This window comes from Dysidea avara, chromosome 2 (assembly GCF_963678975.1).
Source record: "Dysidea avara chromosome 2, odDysAvar1.4, whole genome shotgun sequence".
NCBI classification, from domain to species: domain Eukaryota; kingdom Metazoa; phylum Porifera; class Demospongiae; order Dictyoceratida; family Dysideidae; genus Dysidea; species Dysidea avara.
Genome location: NC_089273.1, coordinates 11,319,054 through 11,338,090, shown reverse-complemented (window position 1 = coordinate 11,338,090; position 19,037 = coordinate 11,319,054). Strand labels below are relative to the sequence as shown.

General features: G+C 35.0%; 3 protein-coding genes across 3 annotated transcripts in view; all 3 read right to left on the bottom strand.

Moving 5' to 3' along the window:
- LOC136247809 (adhesion G-protein coupled receptor V1-like) overlaps positions 1–2,196 on the bottom strand; it is a 76,821-nt gene extending 74,625 nt beyond the window's left edge. The window contains exons 1-4 of the mRNA XM_066039633.1: positions 2,190–2,196; positions 1,951–2,157; positions 1,729–1,866; positions 1,467–1,673 (exon numbers count right to left, since the gene is read on the bottom strand). Coding sequence (XP_065895705.1) covers positions 1,467–1,673; positions 1,729–1,866; positions 1,951–2,157; positions 2,190–2,196 — 559 coding nt within the window. The remainder of the gene's footprint in view (positions 1–1,466; positions 1,674–1,728; positions 1,867–1,950; positions 2,158–2,189) is intronic.
- Positions 2,197–3,605: 1,409 nt separating this feature from the next.
- LOC136247808 (sodium/calcium exchanger 1-like) lies at positions 3,606–5,037 on the bottom strand. Its single transcript, XM_066039632.1, has 4 exons — positions 4,803–5,037; positions 4,605–4,739; positions 3,831–4,031; positions 3,606–3,772 (listed from the first exon to the last, which is right to left on the bottom strand). Exons 1-4 carry the CDS (start codon positions 5,035–5,037, stop codon positions 3,606–3,608), a joined length of 738 nt encoding a protein of 245 aa, XP_065895704.1.
- A 1,232-nt stretch (positions 5,038–6,269) lies between these two features.
- The window catches only part of LOC136247807 (adhesion G-protein coupled receptor V1-like), a 63,944-nt gene continuing 51,176 nt past the window's right edge, over positions 6,270–19,037 (bottom strand). Inside the window, exons 70-87 of the mRNA XM_066039630.1 lie at positions 18,569–18,706; positions 18,289–18,495; positions 18,101–18,232; positions 17,839–18,045; positions 15,387–15,536; positions 13,643–13,849; positions 13,383–13,532; positions 13,127–13,330; positions 12,929–13,063; positions 12,173–12,373; positions 11,986–12,123; positions 11,726–11,929; positions 10,175–10,312; positions 9,895–10,101; positions 9,701–9,838; positions 9,439–9,645; positions 8,201–8,350; positions 6,270–6,382 (exon numbers count right to left, since the gene is read on the bottom strand). Coding sequence (XP_065895702.1) covers positions 6,270–6,382; positions 8,201–8,350; positions 9,439–9,645; positions 9,701–9,838; positions 9,895–10,101; positions 10,175–10,312; positions 11,726–11,929; positions 11,986–12,123; positions 12,173–12,373; positions 12,929–13,063; positions 13,127–13,330; positions 13,383–13,532; positions 13,643–13,849; positions 15,387–15,536; positions 17,839–18,045; positions 18,101–18,232; positions 18,289–18,495; positions 18,569–18,706 — 3,026 coding nt within the window. The remainder of the gene's footprint in view (positions 6,383–8,200; positions 8,351–9,438; positions 9,646–9,700; positions 9,839–9,894; positions 10,102–10,174; positions 10,313–11,725; positions 11,930–11,985; positions 12,124–12,172; positions 12,374–12,928; positions 13,064–13,126; positions 13,331–13,382; positions 13,533–13,642; positions 13,850–15,386; positions 15,537–17,838; positions 18,046–18,100; positions 18,233–18,288; positions 18,496–18,568; positions 18,707–19,037) is intronic.

Genomic DNA, 19,037 nt, shown 5'->3' with positions numbered 1-19,037 from the left:
GGCTTTGCCTGGAAGTTTATCACCAATAAATTTCCTCTGACTTCAAACTTGGGGTGTATATAAGTGCAATACACCTCGTACCCTTTATTACATATTCAACTGTGGCTTGAGTGCTACACATATGCCTAAATATATACCTGGAAGCTCGTTTGAAGTTTCAAGTGATCATGGCTATACATAAAAAACATACATAAGAGTCATGAGATCGAGATATTCTAATAGAGCAGTCAGCTTTGCTGCGAGTTGTTGTCACACTGACTGACTAAAGTATCTATGCCAAATTACTTGAATTATATTGCATATGTCAGGTAATAATTAAGGTCCAACCTTCAGAAATGTAATGGAAATAATTATGTTTAAATATCAGTGAGTTACAGCATGAAACCCAGCCATACATGCATGTTATAATTAGTACAGCATTTAACATTCAATTAAATAACAATGCATTGCCAATACTACAGACATGAAGTTGCCTTTTTTTCATTGCCTTAAGGTTACGGGTTACCCATTAAATAATTCTGTAGGCGCTTTGTTTATAGATCTGTTTTAACCGTTTTGCACGGAAGAACACACTAAAATAACATGGTATATTAACGTACAAGAAATACCAAAAGCGGCGATACACTCAACAAGGGATGCGCTTGTACAGAAATGCAGGCACTAAACAGCGAAACTGTTGAGTTGCTATTCATCAAAAACCAGGTTTCATGGGAAGCCAGACCATGATATTCAGCATTAATAAGCTATTACTTAGTGATTTCTAGGTCGTCACGAACGAATTGAGTTGTTATCCGATTGTAACAGCACTGTAGTGCACTCGCGGTATTTCCGTAGCAGAACTAATCGCCATTATCCTTGAAAGATACGATAATTAACCAGCTTCTAGTCAGTTTTTCCACAAAGTCTCCACGACAGGACCTAGATAATATAACCACCCATTGACACTGCTATAAAAAACTAGTGCTAATTGGCTGACAGCTGCTATTTTTGATGAATAATAACCACATTAAGCAGTAGCGCTAAACGCTGGTTCAACCACATTGCAGGGACTTAATTTTACGCTTGACTACCTTCCGCAGTAAATTATTAACACTCACTTTGTACGATTCCTCCGCTATTATCACGTGGCTATACAATGCTTTAAAGTTAACAACCTTCTCACTAACACCTGCTCGAGTTTCGTGCCAATATTGCACCAACCATTATCGCGCATCAAAAAATAATAACTTATTATTAAGCGCCTAACCCGTAACCTTAAACACAGGGATCTATTGAGATAAAAATAAGGGATCTACAAGAGCTAGATCCTAGCCAATGAAATATGAGTATTTTATTATGATGTGGTCTAAGCTAAAACACTTCATCCTTAGCTAATTTTGCTGACAATTTTATGAAATGGTTAGTCTGTATGGGATAAACATTAAAAAAAAACATACAGTGCAATAACTGGTTGGTGTGACACTAACTTGAAGTATCCATTATGGTGACGTTAGCTTGTGATGGGTTAGTAGCACTAACTCTATTTGGTAGTGATATTGACTGAATGGCGAGACCAATGGTTTCATCATCTTCCACTACATTATCATCAGTTATTGGAACATCAAATGAACTGATTGTCTCTCCAGTAGTAAATGTGACTTGATATGATCCTGAACCATAATCATCCATTCCTCCTAAGATATTTGATAACACTCATTAGACCACTCTACATACTAGGCATATCATTACCTGATCCACTCATATCTGATTCAGTTACAACTACAATAATATCAGTTGATGATGGGTTACTGAGAACTAGTGAAAGTTGTGCTGGTCCTTCATCTTCATCAACAATGTACGATGACTGGTTGAAGCTTACAGTAATATCTGTTGGAACATAACGGGGTGTAGCGTTCCATACAGTATCAATAATTTTACATTAATTTTTGCTATATAGTGTAATGCCCTCACCATCATCATCCACAATGGTCACTGTTACTTGACTAGGATCTCCTACAACAACTCCATCAGGTAGTGAGGACTGATTAATAGTGAGATTAAAGGTCTCATCATCTTCTAATATATTATCATCAGTGATAAGAATGTTGAGTTGGGATGAATTTACTCCAGCAGAGAATGTGACAGTATACACTCCAGATGTGTAATCTCTATCATTACCTGTAATAATGTAACAGTCAACAATTTATCACTCAACATCACATTATGTATTAGTGTAATGTTGTACACTCACCAGTAGCTGTTCCGTCACTACTAAACACTTGTACAGTGACATCAATAGCAGGTGAACTACTCAGTTCTAATATTATTGTAACATTACTGACATCTTCATTAACACTGTATGTGGACTGGCTGAATCTCACAGATATAACTAAATTAAAATATAATTTTGTTAATATTATAATCTGTAAATTAATATTGCAAACAATTTAAGTACCACATTTCTATAAATATAAGCAGTGAGAATTTTTCACGAGTTGAACTTTCGTGTTAAAAATTTTCATCTTTGTCCTGAAGTGACGAAAAAATTTTATCAATAAATTATGTAACTTTATTAATTCTATACAGCCTTTTTGTATATAGGAGCAGAATGACAAGCAGTGAAACTGAAGTGTGGTGACTCTGTTCCATGCCGGAAACTGCACCCACACACAAATCAAGCAATGGACTGGAGTGGAATTGCTATAGCTAGAAGTTCATTCCGTGCAACTTGCATATTTACGTATATATATACTTTCATTTAATGTGTCCTGTAGCTGTCTATCATGCTATTGGTTTGTGCCGGAGACAAAATCAGGTAGATGAGGACCAACTAGGACAACTCTCTCCCAGAATGAGGGAGGCCCATGTTTTAAAATACTGCAACAGACCTATGCTTGACACGACAATGGCCAAGCCTTGGTCCAGGTGGCCAAAAAGCAGTTAACCAAATTCATTCAACTTCTCTAATATTATGTTGATAACATTTTTTTTGCGTAATTAATTTTCGTTGGATGCTAGCTTTGATGAAATATTTTTAACGGTTTATAAATATAGAAATATGGTACACCCGTTAAAGTATATATCTACGTTCTGTGATGTGCCTGTTAGCCTACTTTCTACAACTAAAATTGTGTCCATGCAATGGACAGGTGCTAGTTTGTCCACACTTGAGAGCATAAAGTGTAGCCTAAATTTTAGAAATAAAGAAAGCATATAGACACCATCTCAAGCATTGTTTTGTAATACCAGAATAAGATGCTGGTGTAATGGCTCTGAAAGTATTATTGTATTGCATTACGTTTCATGCATTATGGTAGAAAAAATACTTTACTCAACCGTCATTTAACAATCTCAAAACTTTGTGTACGATAGTTGTCAGCAATGTCAACACTTACCTCCATGATTAATGATGGTCACAGTAGCAGAATTATCATCAACACTTACTAATAAACAGGTTGTAATCAATGTTATAGTAATATCAAATGTCTCATCATCTTCATGTATCATATCATTAATAATATCTACACTATATAATGATGATGTCAACCCAGCTGGTATGACGAGTAGGGATTGTTGTGTTACATTATAATCTTCTCCACCTGTCAAAGATATGTACATTAATAGTATCATATAGTCATTGGCTTAACAATATTACCAGTAGTTGTTCCATCAGTGATAGTGACTAGTACAGTCACATCTTGTGATGTTACTCTACTAAGTGTAACACCCACTAGCAATTGACCATCATCTTCTGATATTGAATATTCTGTTTGGTTCAGTGATAATACTGCCTCTGTGGGTGAATAGTTATAAATTACAAGATTACAACTCTGTAGTCACACTCTACTCACCATCATCATCCATTATAGTCACATTACTACTGATACAATTTCCAGTAGTAACTCCACAGGTGGTAACAGACTCTATAGTGACACTGAACACTTCATCACATTCTACAACATCATTATCAATAATGTCTATTGTAAATGATTGTGTTAATACTCCAGCAGAAACTTCAACTGTGATATTTGTCCCATTGTAATCCTCAACATCTGTGTAAACAATAAATTCTACATCTTTTTGCAAAAAGTAAAAGGATAAGATTAAACACATTACGACATACGTACGGTACACATTTTGGAATATAATATGTTTTATTATTATAATAGACATGGATATGTGATGTCCATTAGCAGTACAACAATGAAGATAGCATATAAGATAACCTATGAACGAGAGCATAGCTAGAAAATTTTAACTGAGTGAGCTAACAGTGTAAACAGTTTGCTGCAATTTTCACACAGTGATTCAAAGCATGCTCCTGGACCATCTAGGATAAATCTCAAATGTACAAAATTAAACAAGTAGCCTTCTAAAATTGAATTTGGTAACAATTTCAACCAAATTTTTCCTGAACGTTTATTTGAGTGCACAACTGCTTGTTAGGAGTAACTGGCTGCTCTATTAGAGTATCACAATGAGTTATATACTGTAATGTTAAAGTACAAAGCCCCAGTATAGTTTAAATAGTGCAGAGGCTTCCACCTCCCTAGCCTACCAGATGCTACACCAATGTCTTATTATGGAAGTGTTTATGTAAACATATGTTCAATTGCTTTACCAACCTGTAGCAGTGATGTCCATTGTAGTCAGTACAACTTCAAATGGTTCAGATGATACTTGACTGAGTGTTAGTGTTAATGTCACTATACTACTGTTCTCTCTTGTCTCATAACTGGACTGTGCAATGTTCACCACAACTATACAGGATATTATATATGTCACAAACTGATCAACATAGATATATTATACTACTATCATACCTGTACTATCAGTGATTCTTCCAATTGAAGTGTCCCTACCTACTCTCACTAGAGAATTATTACTAGCAAGTGTTAAATTCATATCAAAAGTCTCCACTCCTTCTACCACATTGTCACAGCTCACTGATATGTTACCTCTACCCTCTGTTGATCCAGCTTCAATTGTTATAGTAATTGGATTAGAGTCAAAGTCAATACCTGATCCTATTGGAGTATAGTAGTCACTAAACATCATATCTACCAATGTATTCCTTACCATTAGCTGATACTGGTGATGGAGTAACTATTACATCAAGAGGAGCTGAAGATGTTCCCTCAACCTTAAAAACTACCACCTCTACAATTCCTGATGATTCACTACCAGTAAATTGTCCTTCAGCAAAGTTGATCACTACCACTAAATAACAATAACCAATCAAGGAATTACGTAATTTTGTAAGGTGTAATATTGTGAATTGTAAATTAATAATTTGGCCTTCATATTGTGCATTTTGGCGGACTCACCAGTATTATCAGTGATATCTCCAACAGCCATATCACGACTACCAGCTGATATCCTTCCATTAAATAATTCTGGTACAGTTAATGTTAAGTCAAACATTTCATCTCCCTCAACGATGGTATCATTGAACACTGATATACTAACATTACTTGTTGTTATACCACTGGGGAATGTGACTGTTTGGTTTGTAGTGTTAAAGTCAACATCACCTGTTAAAGAAACAATGTCACATTAAACCTTAATGTAAACAAAGTTTGGCTGTAAAGGTAGGTTGCATCTATGAAAATAAAAGTAACCAGTAACACAAAGAGCTGATATTTGCAGCCATTAATATAATGCAACTGTAATTAATAAATTTTCTAAATTGGATGACTCATGTTCCTCAATGCATTCCTTTAAACCCTAAGTTTGGCTTCCTTTTTCTATAGTTAGTATGAAAAAAGCAGCTAAATTACTACACAATTGGATTTCAATGAATTGATTATGAATACAGCAGGACTGAATGCTGAATCAGATGATAAATAAGAACACAACTGAGTTAATTAAAGCTGCATTCATTCTTGGCTACTGTACATATAACTCTTTTGGTTTCCAGTTACTTTTACTTTCATTGACACTTCTTGCTTTGTAGTCAAATAGCCCATTTTGCTTTGCTTTTTTCCAGCCCATGTTTCTTTCCATCAATTCTTTTTTTGTAGACTACTTGCTCAGTCTTTTGTCTATTTTGCTGACCATTAATAAATATTTATGCAGTATTTCAAACTTACAGTATATATGATTGTTTTATTATTATATTTCAGATTTCAGTATAACGACTGTTCCATTAGAGTATCTCAACTTTCCTTTTCCAAAGTAGCTCCTAATACTGTCTGTGGCTGTTCTATTAGAGTATCTCAATCTTGTTGATGTGAAAGTTGCTAAGTTACTGTTTCTACATGTCCATTTTTCCAGAGAAACACTGCTAATTATTCCATTATTATTTTGTTCATTGATTTAACCACACTGTTTCCAAAAAAAATATTGTTGGCAAAATTAGCAGATACTCCATAGTAAAGCAGTTGTTGTATAGAGTATTTCACTAAATATCAAATGCAATACATAAATTGTATCATTGGTACATGATCATTAATCTGTTGCTGCAATTTACAGTTTGCGTGGCCACAATGGAACCCAGATAGTCGCATAATGTCTCACAGATGTAATAATTCACTCAAAAGGTCACATACCATTTGAGACTTTCACAGTATATGGTCACAAATAATTGCACTTAGACCTTGCAATTATTTTTTTCAGTGATAAGTATACCATCAATATAGCTAGCATAAGTAATAGTTAGACTTCAGACTACAGGAGTCTAAGTAACTAATAACCCGATGGCCCTGTGTCGTGGCACCTGAGCGAAGCGAAGGCGCTACTACAGGACCTGAGGGTTTTTTACCCTTGTGGTCTGAAGTCTAAGTTATTTAGACCCTTTATGTAGTTGTAGTACCTTATCACTGTTGACAGCTGCTTGTAATAGAGAAATGTAGGGTTTGTTAGTAGAAAAAAGCCATTACTCCACCCATAACAACAGTTACAGGTTTAAAATTAATTATCAGGTGGCGATGCACAACGCTACCAGTACAAGTGTGTGCGTAATAAACATTACAAGAATCTAAGTAAACATGAAAAGAGTCTAAGTAACTTAGACACCTCCAAAATTCACCAAATCCACGACAAAAAGGGTCTAAGAATAATTATTACTAGTATTTAATAATAATTAAAAAGTGAAGTAGGGATCTACACAATAAAAAGTAGTGAAACAAGAGATTAATGATGGTATTACAGCTAATTTTTTAAATAATACTAGTTTGTTTTTTTGTTGTAGCACAGCCAGCTACAGTGTAACCTGTGACTGTTATATTATAATATCACACATGACTGTTGTATTAGAGTGTAGAGTGACATCTGTATTAGAGTATTGCAAGTCAGCCAAGGGGTTTGCAGCTAGCTAGACCAATAAGGGGTGAGGTCATCTTCTTTACTAGTTAGATTGTTAAGAGGCGTGCATGGTCTCTGTACTCTATCGGTATTAGTCTCCGCGTAGATCTTTTATTATTTGATGGGTGTGGTCGCGAACCTATCGCGAACAGGATCCCAATTGTGAAGTTGTATATCTAGCTAGTATACCTCTTATAGTAGTGCCAGGACTGAAGTGTTTCTGAAATCCAGCTCTGAAATAATTCTGTGGTGTATTAATATGCTGCTGAAAAAACGTGTTGATACAGAAAATTAATGCCTCGATATGGTTTCTTTGGATGGAGAAGAAGACAAGCAGCTCAATTGAAGATAAAAGAGAAGACAGAGAACAGAGGACCTACACTATCAGAACCCCAAAAGGCACATCCCACCAGTCAGTTTGTTATTGTGAAATAAAATGGTGGCCATGCACTGCATTGTTTGGTCTCTAGGCTTGCGAATGTGGTCAGGCATGCAGTGAGGCAGACTAAATTTCTAGTTTTGGCACTTAAAAAAATTTTTCTGGTCACCGGTAAATGTTTTCAATGCTGTCAGATGGACCAACATTATTCTGCAAAGGTGATTTTTGTGGCGTAACGTTTCTCTAGGATGAATATATTGGCAGCGTGGGCGATCCCTACTTAAACAGTACTACCGTACTGTTTGATACCATTGTAATGCCATAAAGCTGAAAAGACTCATTTTTATTTTATTTAAGCACTTTCAAGTAACATGAAGTTGCCAAGTTAGAGCTACAGAAATAAGATGATGGAGCAACGAAAAGTGTGGATGAAAGGGTACAATTTGGGCAATGTTGACTGTGTTCAAGTACTACATAATTATTTAGCAACAGTGTCAACCCAGGAAATTGATTCAGTTGATGAATATGGTAACATACCTTCAGCAGAAACAGGTGATTGTTCTGATGGAGTTACAATCACATCAAATGATCTACTAGATGATCCTCCTACTAGCTCCAGTATTACAACTACTGATCCATCTTCTTCAGAACCAAAGAATTTGTCTTGGATAAACTGCACTGAAATAACTACAAGAATAAATGTGTAATAATAATAGGCACCTGAATTATGTTTCTTATGTTGCAAGTTATATCATACTGTGAAACAATGTTATTGTGTGTGCATGTAAAAGTATTGCACATGAAATGTAATAGTGTTGTATTACTGGTGTAAAGTGGCCAAGTTTTAGTGGATACCTTATACAAGTCAAGTTATGAGTTGCCAAATACATGCATAAAGGAAGGCATCTATCTCCAATCCGGTCACAATTATAGTGTAGTATACAATATTATAATTATTATTATGTGACAAGCATAAATAAGGAAAAATTAGGGATTTAAGGGATCATAGAAAAAAAGTTGAGAAACAAGGGAATAGCTAAAAAGTAAGGAAGGTTGGCTTTACTTGTGGACTTTTAAATCCCTACTTTAATCTATGCCCATGACTGAGTTAGGGATTAAATGTCCACACTAGTAGGTGTAGGTGACCTCCTTGTTTCCTTACTTTTTTCTATGATCCATAATCAAACTAATTTTCCTTATACTTGTTTGTTTATTTTTTTGTAACATTGTTATGACTGGTGAACCCATGCATACTGCATCAAAAGAAAGGATAGCACCAGAGTTAATGTTTTAGAGAATGGCCTAACTGTAAGTCGGAGACACAAAAAAGGTAATGGCTGCTCTCTACCAAACCTATACATGTATAATATATATATATATATATATATCTTTATTTATAACTACACACACGTAACTTGCTACATTGCTTCTCTGAATACTGTGACTACTCTATTAGAATATATCAGTATTTTCAGTCTTGCAAACATTGTCCTATAAAAGTGGGGAGGGAGGGGGCCATGGCCCCTCTGGTCCCCCGTCTCCACAGCATATGACTGGAAGCATTTAGAGTCATACTGGAGGCACTTTTAGGCTTGGTTATGTCTAACCAATACTGCCAAGGCATAAGGATTGTCTTGTGAAGCTGGCTTTTGGGTGATTTTTGGCCAGAAAACCCCAAATCCTAACATATGCTACTACCACCCTATGTGATACAGTTTGGGAAATAATGTATGTACACAAGGAGACTGGACAAACACTAGTTACATGTCACTAACTTGTAGTATCCTTTATGGTGATGTTAGCTTGTGATGGGTTAGTAACACTAACTCTATTTGGTAGTGATGTTGACTGAATAGTGAGACCAATGGTTTCATCATCTTCCACCACATTATCATTAGTTATTGGAACATCAAATGAACTGATTGTCTCTCCAGCAGTAAATGTGACTTGATATGATCCTGAACCATAATCATCCATTCCTCCTAAGATATTTGATAACATTCATTAGAGCACTCCATATACTTGGCATATCATTACCTGATCCACTCATATCCGATTCAGTTAAAACTACAGTAATATCAGTTGATGATGGGTTACTGAGAACTAGTACAGGTTGTGCTGGTCCTTCATCTTCATCAACAATATATGATGACTGGTTGAAGCTTACAGTAATATCTGTGAAATGCAATAGACAATATCATTAAATAAAGTCATAACATTAAAATACTCACCATCATCATCAATAATAGTCACCATTACTTGACTGGGATCTCCTACAACAACTCCATCAGGTAGTGAAGACTGATTAATAGTGAGATTAAAGGTCTCATTATCTTCTAATATATTATCATCAGTGATAAGAATGGTGAGTTGTGATGAATTTACTCCAGCAGAGAATGTGACAGTATACACTCCAGATGTGTAATCTGTATCATTACCTGTAATAATGTAACAGTCAACAATTTATCACTTAACATCACATTATGTATTAATGTAATGTTGTACACTCACCAGTAGCTGTTCCATCACTACTAAACACTTGTACAGTGACATCAATAGCAGGTGAACTCCTCAGTTCTAACATTATTGTAACATTACTGACATCTTCATTAATACTGTATGTGGACTGGCTGAATCTCACTGTTATAACTAAATTAAAATATAATTTATTAGTATTAGAATTTGTAAATGAATACTGCAAACAATTCAAATACATTTATTAAAGTATGTATTTATGTTATGTGATGTGCCTATTAGCCTACTTCCTACAACTGAAATTGTGTCTATGCAATGGTGCTTGACTGTCCACACTATATAGCATAAAATTTAATCCAAATTTTAGAATTTGAAACAGCAAATAGACACCATCTCAACACGGGCAATTGGAAACAGTAGAAATGGAAACCGGAAACGGAAAGTGGAAACGGATAACAGAAATTGTCAAATCATCATATAAACGTACCCTACAATGAAACCCTTGTTTAGTGCCCACCTCTTAAAGACCACCTTCTTATAAAGACCACCTCCATACAAAGACCTAATTGTAATTAGATCTCAAAGATAGCTGACTTTATAAGACTGTTTCATGGTCTGTTGAAAGACCACCCTCTTTACAAAGACCACCTCTCACATTGTAATAATAGCTAAGATTCCAAGCATGTATTCTATGACTTTATCAAAACAGCTAGGCTCTTACGGTCCTAGGGTAAAACCTCACTTAGTGTCACTTTTAAATACCACCTCTGTACAAAGACCACTTCTATACAAAGAATATGTTGTAATTAGGTTCTAAAGATAGGTAAGGCCACTTTGTGGTCACCTTTTATAAAGACCACCTCTTTACATGGGTAATATTTAATAAGCTTCAAACATATATTTCATAACACATAGAAAGAGGTCAATGCCATCTCCCATGTTTTGGTCCACACTTCACTCAAGTCATCTACCATTATCGCTTACTTTGTACCAGAATGTGCCAAGTCCTTAGTCCATGCAAATGAAATGTAGCTAGCTACACTACAACCTATTGTATCAACAAAAAATGAGGTCTCATAAAGAGATGATGACATTAAGAATGTAGTATTGTTTAGCTGACCTAGTTGTTTTGATAAGATTTTTGGAACGATTATTACAATGTTGAGAAGTGGTCTTTGTACAGAGAGTGGTCTTTATAAAGGTGATCATGAAGTGGTCTTATAAGGTCATTGAGATCTAATAATAAAGTGGTCTTTATAAGAAGGTAGTCTTTAAGAGGTGGTGGCCACCATACAAGGGTTTTACTCTAGGGTACATTTATATGACAATTTTACCATTTCCATTTTCCAATTCCACTTTCCGTTTCCAGTTTCCATTTCCACTGTTTCCCTATCAACACTTCATATAATTCTGATGGATAGTACTGTTTTGTAATACCAGACAGAAATGTGGGTGTAAGGATGCCAAAATAATTTTATTATTGTTGCATTGTATTGCACTTCACGCATCACTGTCATAGAAAAAATGCTTTACTCAACTGTCATTTAACTATCTCAAAACTTTAGTTGTCAGCAATGTCACACTTACCTCCATGATTAAGGATGGTCACGGTAGTAGAATTATTATCAACACTTATTGATAAACAAGTTGTCATCAATGTTATAGTAATATCAAATGTCTCATCATCTTCATGTATCATATCATTAATAATATCTACACTATATAATGATGATGTCAACCCAGCTGGTATGACGAGTAGTGATTGTTGTGTTACATTATAATCTTCTCCACCTGTCAAAGAAATGTACATTAATAGTATCATGTAGTCATTGGCTTAACAATATTACCAGTAGTTGTCCCATCAGTGATAGTGACTAGCACAGTTACATCTTGTGATGTTACTCTACTAAGTGTAACACCAACTAGTAATTGACCGTCAACTTCTGATACTGAATATTCTGTTTGGTTCAGTGATAATACTGCTTCTGTTGGTGGAATAGTTTTAAATTACAACACTGTAGTTACTCCACTCACCATCATCATCCATGATAGTCACATTACTACTGATAACATCTCCAGTAGTAACTCCACATGTGGTAATAGACTCTATAGTGACACTGAACACTTCATCACATTCTACAACATCATCATCAATAATGTCTATTGTAAATGATTGTGTTAATACTCCAGCAGAAACTTCAACTATGATATTTGTCCCATTGTAATCCTCAACATCTGTGTAAACAATAAATTCTACATCTTTTTGCAAAAAGTAAAAGGATAAGATTAAACACATTATGACACACCTATAGTACACATTTTGGAATATAATATGTTTTATTATTATAATAGACGTGGATATGTGATGTCAATTAGCAGTACAACAATGAAGATAGCATATAAGGTAACCTATGAACAACAGCATAGCTAGAAAATTTTAATGAGTGAGCTAACAGTGTCAACAGTTTGCTGCAATTTTCACACTGTGATTCAAAGCATGCTCCATCTAGGATAAACCTCAAAGGTACAAAATTAAACAAGTAGCCTTCTAAAATTGAATTTGGTAACAATTTCAACTAATTTTTTTCTGAAAGTTTATTTGCTTGTTAGGAGTAACTGGTTGCTCTATTAGAGTATCACAATGAGTTATATACTGTAATGTTAAAGTACAAAGCCCCAATAGTGTTTAAATAGTGCAGAGGCTTTCACCTCCCTAGCCTACCAGATGCTACACCAATGTTTTATTATGAAAGTGTTTATGTAAATATAATGTTCAATTGCTTTACCAACCTGTAGCATTGATGTCCATTGTAGTCAATAAAACTTCAAATGGTTCAGATGATACTGCACTGAGTGTTAGTATTAATGTCACTACACTACTGTTCTCTCTTGTCACATAACTGGACTGTTCAATGTTCACCACAACTATACACAATATTATATATGTCACACACTGATCAACATAGATATATTATACTACTATCATACCTGTGCTATCAGTGATTATTCCAACTGAAGTGTCCCTACCTACTCTCACTAGAGGATTATCACTAGCAAGTGTTAAATTCATATCAAACATCTCCACTCCGTCTACCACAATATCACAGCTCACTGATATGTTACCTCTACCCTCTGTTGATCCAGCTTCAATTGTTATAGTAATTGGATTAGAGTCAAAGTCAACACCTGATCCTATTGGAGTATAGTAGTCACTAAACATCATATCTACCAATGTATTCCTTACCAGTTGCTGATACTGGTGTTTGTTCAAAAGGAGTAACTATTACATCAAGAGGAGTTGAAGATGTTCCCCCAACCTTAACAACTACCACCTCTACTATTCCTGATGATTCACTACCAGTAAATTGTCCTTCAGCAAAGTTGATCACAACCACTAAACAACAATAACAAATCAAGGAATTACTTAGTTTTGCAAGGTGTGTATTGTGAATTGCAAATTAATAGTTTGGCTGTCATATGGTGCATTTTTGATAATAGACTCACCAGTATTATCAGTGATATTTCCAACAGCCATATCACGACTACCAGCTGATATCCTTCCATTAAATAATTCTGGTACAGTTAATGTTAAGTCAAACATTTCATCTCCCTCAACAATGGTATCGTTGAACACTGCTATACTAACATTACTTGTTGTTATACCACTGGGGAATGTGACTGTTTGGTTTATAGTGCTAAAGTCAACATCACCTGTAAAGAAACAATGTCATATTAAAACTCAATGTAAACACAATTTTGCTGTAATGAGTGGTTGTATCTTTGAAAGAAAAGTTACCAGTAACAAAAATAGCTGATATCTGCAACAAAGAATAAAATTAATATCAATACAGATTGTAATTAAATCATTGGATGGCTCAAGTTCATTATTGCGTTCCTTTAAACTCTGATTGGCTAATAACTTTGTTACCTTCTTCTATAGAAATCAGGTTAGGTAATCCTAAGGCTGCAGCACATGTTGCTGTCACACCTTCAGTGCTGGTCACTGTAAAGTGCTAATAATAATAATAAAAATAATATAGTTTGTGTGAGAATTGTCGCCAAATTATTACTCAGTTAGATTTCAGAGTAATTAAGTTTAATGCTGCAGGAATGAATACTGACGATAAATAAGAATACAATGTTAAATGTGTGTTAATTACAGCTACATTCATTCTTGGCTTCTCTATATATCAGCTCTTTTGTATGGTTACTTTTACTTTCATAGACACTTCTTACTGTATAGCTAAGTAGGCCTAAAAGCCTTTTGAGTTTTTTTGTTTCCAGCCCACTTTTCTTTCTTTTGTGTGACCTACTGGCTATATCTTTTGCTTAAAATTTATCTACATTGCTTATCATTATTAAATAGTCATGTAGTGTTTCAAGCTCACAAGTATGTGTGAATGTTTTATTAGAACAAGTACAGGAAAAAATATTGGAATTTTCAACTATAGTAGGGACCATAGCACATCGATAAACAGTACTGAAACAAGTTGGAGTAGTCCATGATATTAAATCACCGTAAAACAATAAGAAGTGTTATATCCCTACTGTGCATTTCTGTTATGGTATCTTGAGCACAGTAGGGATATAACACTTCTTATTGTTTTACGGTGATTTAATATCATGGACTAATATCATGGACTAATATTTAATATCCTGTTAATATACTCACGGTGTGGTCTCCAGCTTGCTTGGCCGCACGACACACAGCTGTGTGTCTTGATTTTTCTGGTGTAATGTTTCTCTAGGATGATTTTTAAAGGCCGTAATATTGGCAGTACTCGTCACTTTGGGGCGATCCCTATAAACAGTACTACTGTACTGTTTGATACCACTGTAATGCCATAAAGCTGAAGAACTCATTTTTATTATATTTAAGCACTTTCAGGTAACAAATTTATATTTGTATATTTAAAATACACAGTAGAGTCTGAAAATGCTATAACATGGATGAATGCTCCCCCAATCTCCAATAAGGAAATTCTGATATGAGATATGTAGTACGTAAGTATCAACGTACAAGGTTACTGAGCTTGACGTTGCTGTGGTCAACTGTTGATGAATTTTGATGTGTTTTTTACAAGCATTCTACAGTACCCAATGCCATGCAGCCCTCTCTTTCCAACTGCTTATGCTTTTAATTTAATATTAGAAACCTAACAACTGCCTTTTCCACATTATGTGTTGAAGTACTGCATAATTATCTAGCAACGGCAAGTTGATTCAGTTAATGAATTTGGTAGCATACCTTTAGCAGAAACTGGTGATTGTTCTGATGGAGTTACAATCACATCAAATGATCTACTAGATGATCCTCCTACTAGCTCCAGTATTACCACTACTGATCCAGTTTCTTCAGAACCAAAGAATCTGTCTTGGATAAACTGCACTGAAATAACTACAAGAAAAATGTGTAATAATAATAATAGGCACCTGAATTATGTTTCTTATGTTGCAAGTTGTATCATACTGTGAAACAATGTTATTGTGTATGTATGTAAAAGTATTGCACATGAAATGTAATAGTGTTGTATTACTGGTGTAAAGTGACCAAGTTTTAGTGGATACCTTATACAAGTCAAGTTATGAGTTGCCAGATACATGCATAAAGAAAGGAATCTATCTCCAATCCGGTCACAATTATAGTGAAGTATACAATATTAATATTATTATGTGACAAGTATAAAAATGAAAACTTAGGAATTTTAAGTTTCAGTAGGGATCGTAGAAAAAAGTTGAGAAATAAGGGAATAGCTAAAAAGTAAGGAAGGTTGGCTTTACTTGTGGACTTTTAAATCCCTACTTTAATCTATGCCCATGACTGAATTAGGGATTAAATGTCCACACTAGTATATCTAAAGGTGTAGGTGACCTCCTTGTTTTTTTACATTCTTCTATGATCCATAATCAAACTAATTTTCCATATACTTGTTTGTTTAAACATTGTTATGATTGGTGAACCCATGCACAGTGGCGTAGCTACCATTGAGGCAACCGAGGCAGCTGCCTCGGTAAAAATGCTCAACAACAGGCTAGAGTTTTGGCACCCCAGATTTTCTACTCATACGTTACTAGACAGCATCACTATACGAAAAAAATAGAATCTATGACTATAGTACTAAGAAGGGCTGGAGCCTATGGTGACATGGTGCCTTGCATGGTGCTAGACCACGTTTCAGTTACTTGAATTTGTAAAAGGTCGAGATACTCTAATAGAGCAGTCATCGTAATATACTCTAATAGAGCATTCAGCACAGAATATAGCCACTGTTCTCATTACACTGCTTGATTATTTGTGACCAAATTTTGGAAAATCACCCATATTGGGGGCACGTGAAATAATTAGAATTTTCATGTTTAGTGGGTTACTATTATGCGCAGTGCACAGTTATAAAAATATTTCTAGAATTTTCTAGTAATTTTAGGTATTGAGAATGGTGTACAGTTATTAACAAGTAGATTTGCACTATAAAGCTTGTTATTTTGTCATTAAATATTTTAAGTGTCAAATGTGCCCATAAGGTTGATATTCCAAAATTTGGTCACATTTACATTCATGTTATAATTAATTGTCTTTACAGTACTTTTCAAAAGTTCCAATGAGTCAACTGCATGGTATTACATTGAGCTAATTGATCATGCATATCATGCATTAGCAGTTACAATCAAAGACGTTGCCTCCACATGCCATTTCAAAGCATATATTTTCAAAAATTTCCTTGAGAGAGCATGCTCCCAGACTCCCTAGCTTGACATGCTTAGCACATGCAGTTGAGCAACACACGAAAGAGATAATTATCTCTGACTTAAACACCACATCAGATCAATTAAAAGGTAGTGTGCATGACTATGACCTCTGTTGCAGTCCATGAGTGGCCTTACCACTCAAAATATCTCTGGAGTAAGTTGTATTGCATGCAATTAAACTAGTCTAATAATTGAAGCATGGTATACTGTAGCATTAACTATGCTGGAACATTACTTATGATATGTAGAAAAATGTTCAGCGTCTTCTGAAACAGTTTCTTCCATCCAACCAGATAGGCAACCTGCAAATGCTGTACCACTCATACTTGAAAGTATATGTGAATCAGTTGAGTCAGAAGCAGACCCTCTCAATGTACAAACTTTGCCTCGGTAAAAAAATTTTCCTGGCTACGCCACTGCATGCATACTGCATCAAAAGAAATGATAGTGCCAGAGTTAATGTTTTAGAGGATGGCCTAACTGTAAGTCAGAGACACAAAAAGGTAATGGCTATTCTCCACCAAACCTATATAATATATCCTTATTTACAACTACACACAGGTAGCTTGCTACATTGCTTCTCTGAATACTGTGACTGCTCTATTAAAGTATCTCAACCTTTACTGTTCTATTAGAGTATCTTGATCTTTTCAGTCTTGCAAACATTGTCCTATAAAAGTGGGGGGAGAGGGTCATAGCCCCTCTGGTCCCCCGTTTCCACTGCCTATGTCTGGAAGCACTTAAGAGTTGTTTTGGAGGCACTTTTAGGCTTGGTTATGTCCAACCAATACTGCCAAAGTATAAGGGTTGTCTTGTGAAGCTGGCCTCTGGGTGATTTTTGGCCATAAAACCCCAAATCCTAATATATGGTACTACCACCCTATATGATGCAGTTTGGGAAATAATGCATGTACACAAGGAGACTGGACAGACACTAGTTACATGTCACTAACTTGTAGTATCCTTTATGGTGATATTAGCTTGTGATGGGTTAGTAACACTAACTCTATTTGGTAGTGATGTTGACTGAATAGTGAGACCAATGGTTTCATCATCTTCCACCACATTATCATTAGTTATTGGAACATCAAATGAACTGATTGTCTCTCCAGCAGTAAATGTGACTTGATATGATCCTGAACCATAATCATCCATTCCTCCTAAGATATTTGATAACACTCATTGGACCACTCCATATACTAGGCATATCATTACCTGATCCACTCATATCAGTTATAACTACAGTAATATCAGTTGATGATGGGTTACTGAGAACTAGTACAGGTTGTGCTGGTCCTTCATCTTCATCAACAATGTATGATGACTGGTTGAATCTTACAGTAATATCTGTGTGAAATGCAATAGACAATATCATTATAAAGTCCTAGTATTAAAATACTCACCATCATCATCCACAATGGTCACTGTTACTTCACTAGGATCTCCTACAACAACTCCATCAGATAGTGAGGACTGATTAATAGTGACATTAAAGGTCTCATCATCTTCTAATATATTATCATTAATGATAAGAATGTTGAGTTGTGATGAATTTACTCCAGCAGAGAATGTGACAGTATACACTCCAGATGTGTAATCTCTATCATTACCTGTAATAATGTAACAGTCAACAATTTCTCACTCAACATCACATTATGTATTAGTGTAATGTTGTACACTCACCAGTAGCTGTTCCATCACTACTAAACACTTGTACAGTGACATCAATAGCAGGTGAACTACTCAGTTCTAACATTATTGTAACATTACTGACATCTTCATTAACACTGTATGTGGACTGGCTGAATCCCACAGTTATAACTAAATTAACATAATTTTATCAGTATTAGAATATGCAAATTAATATTGCAAAGAATTGAAGTGCATCCATTAAAGTATGTATCTATGTTGTGTGATGTGCCTATCAGCCTACTTTCTACAAATGAGAATGTGTCTATGCAATGGTGCTTGATTGCCCACACATGATAGCATAAAATTTATGAAGAATATTAGGATTAAAAAAAAAAAACAACAACAACAACATATACACACCATCTCATAATTTCATATTATTATGATAGATAGTATTGTTTTGTAATACCAGACAGAAATATGGGTGTAAGGATGCCAAAATTATTGCTGCATTGCATTT

Coding starts and splice junctions, on each gene's coding strand:
- LOC136247808 (XM_066039632.1), bottom strand. CDS start 5,037: ATGATGTTTAGTGACTACTATACTCCAATAGGATCAGGTATTGACTTT. Junction 4,740..4,802: donor AAGAATCACTGATAGTACAG/GTATGATAGTAG, acceptor TATCCTGTATAG/TTGTGGTGAACATTGCACAG. Junction 4,032..4,604: donor AATGGACATCACTGCTACAG/GTTGGTAAAGCA, acceptor TTGTTTACACAG/ATGTTGAGGATTACAATGGG.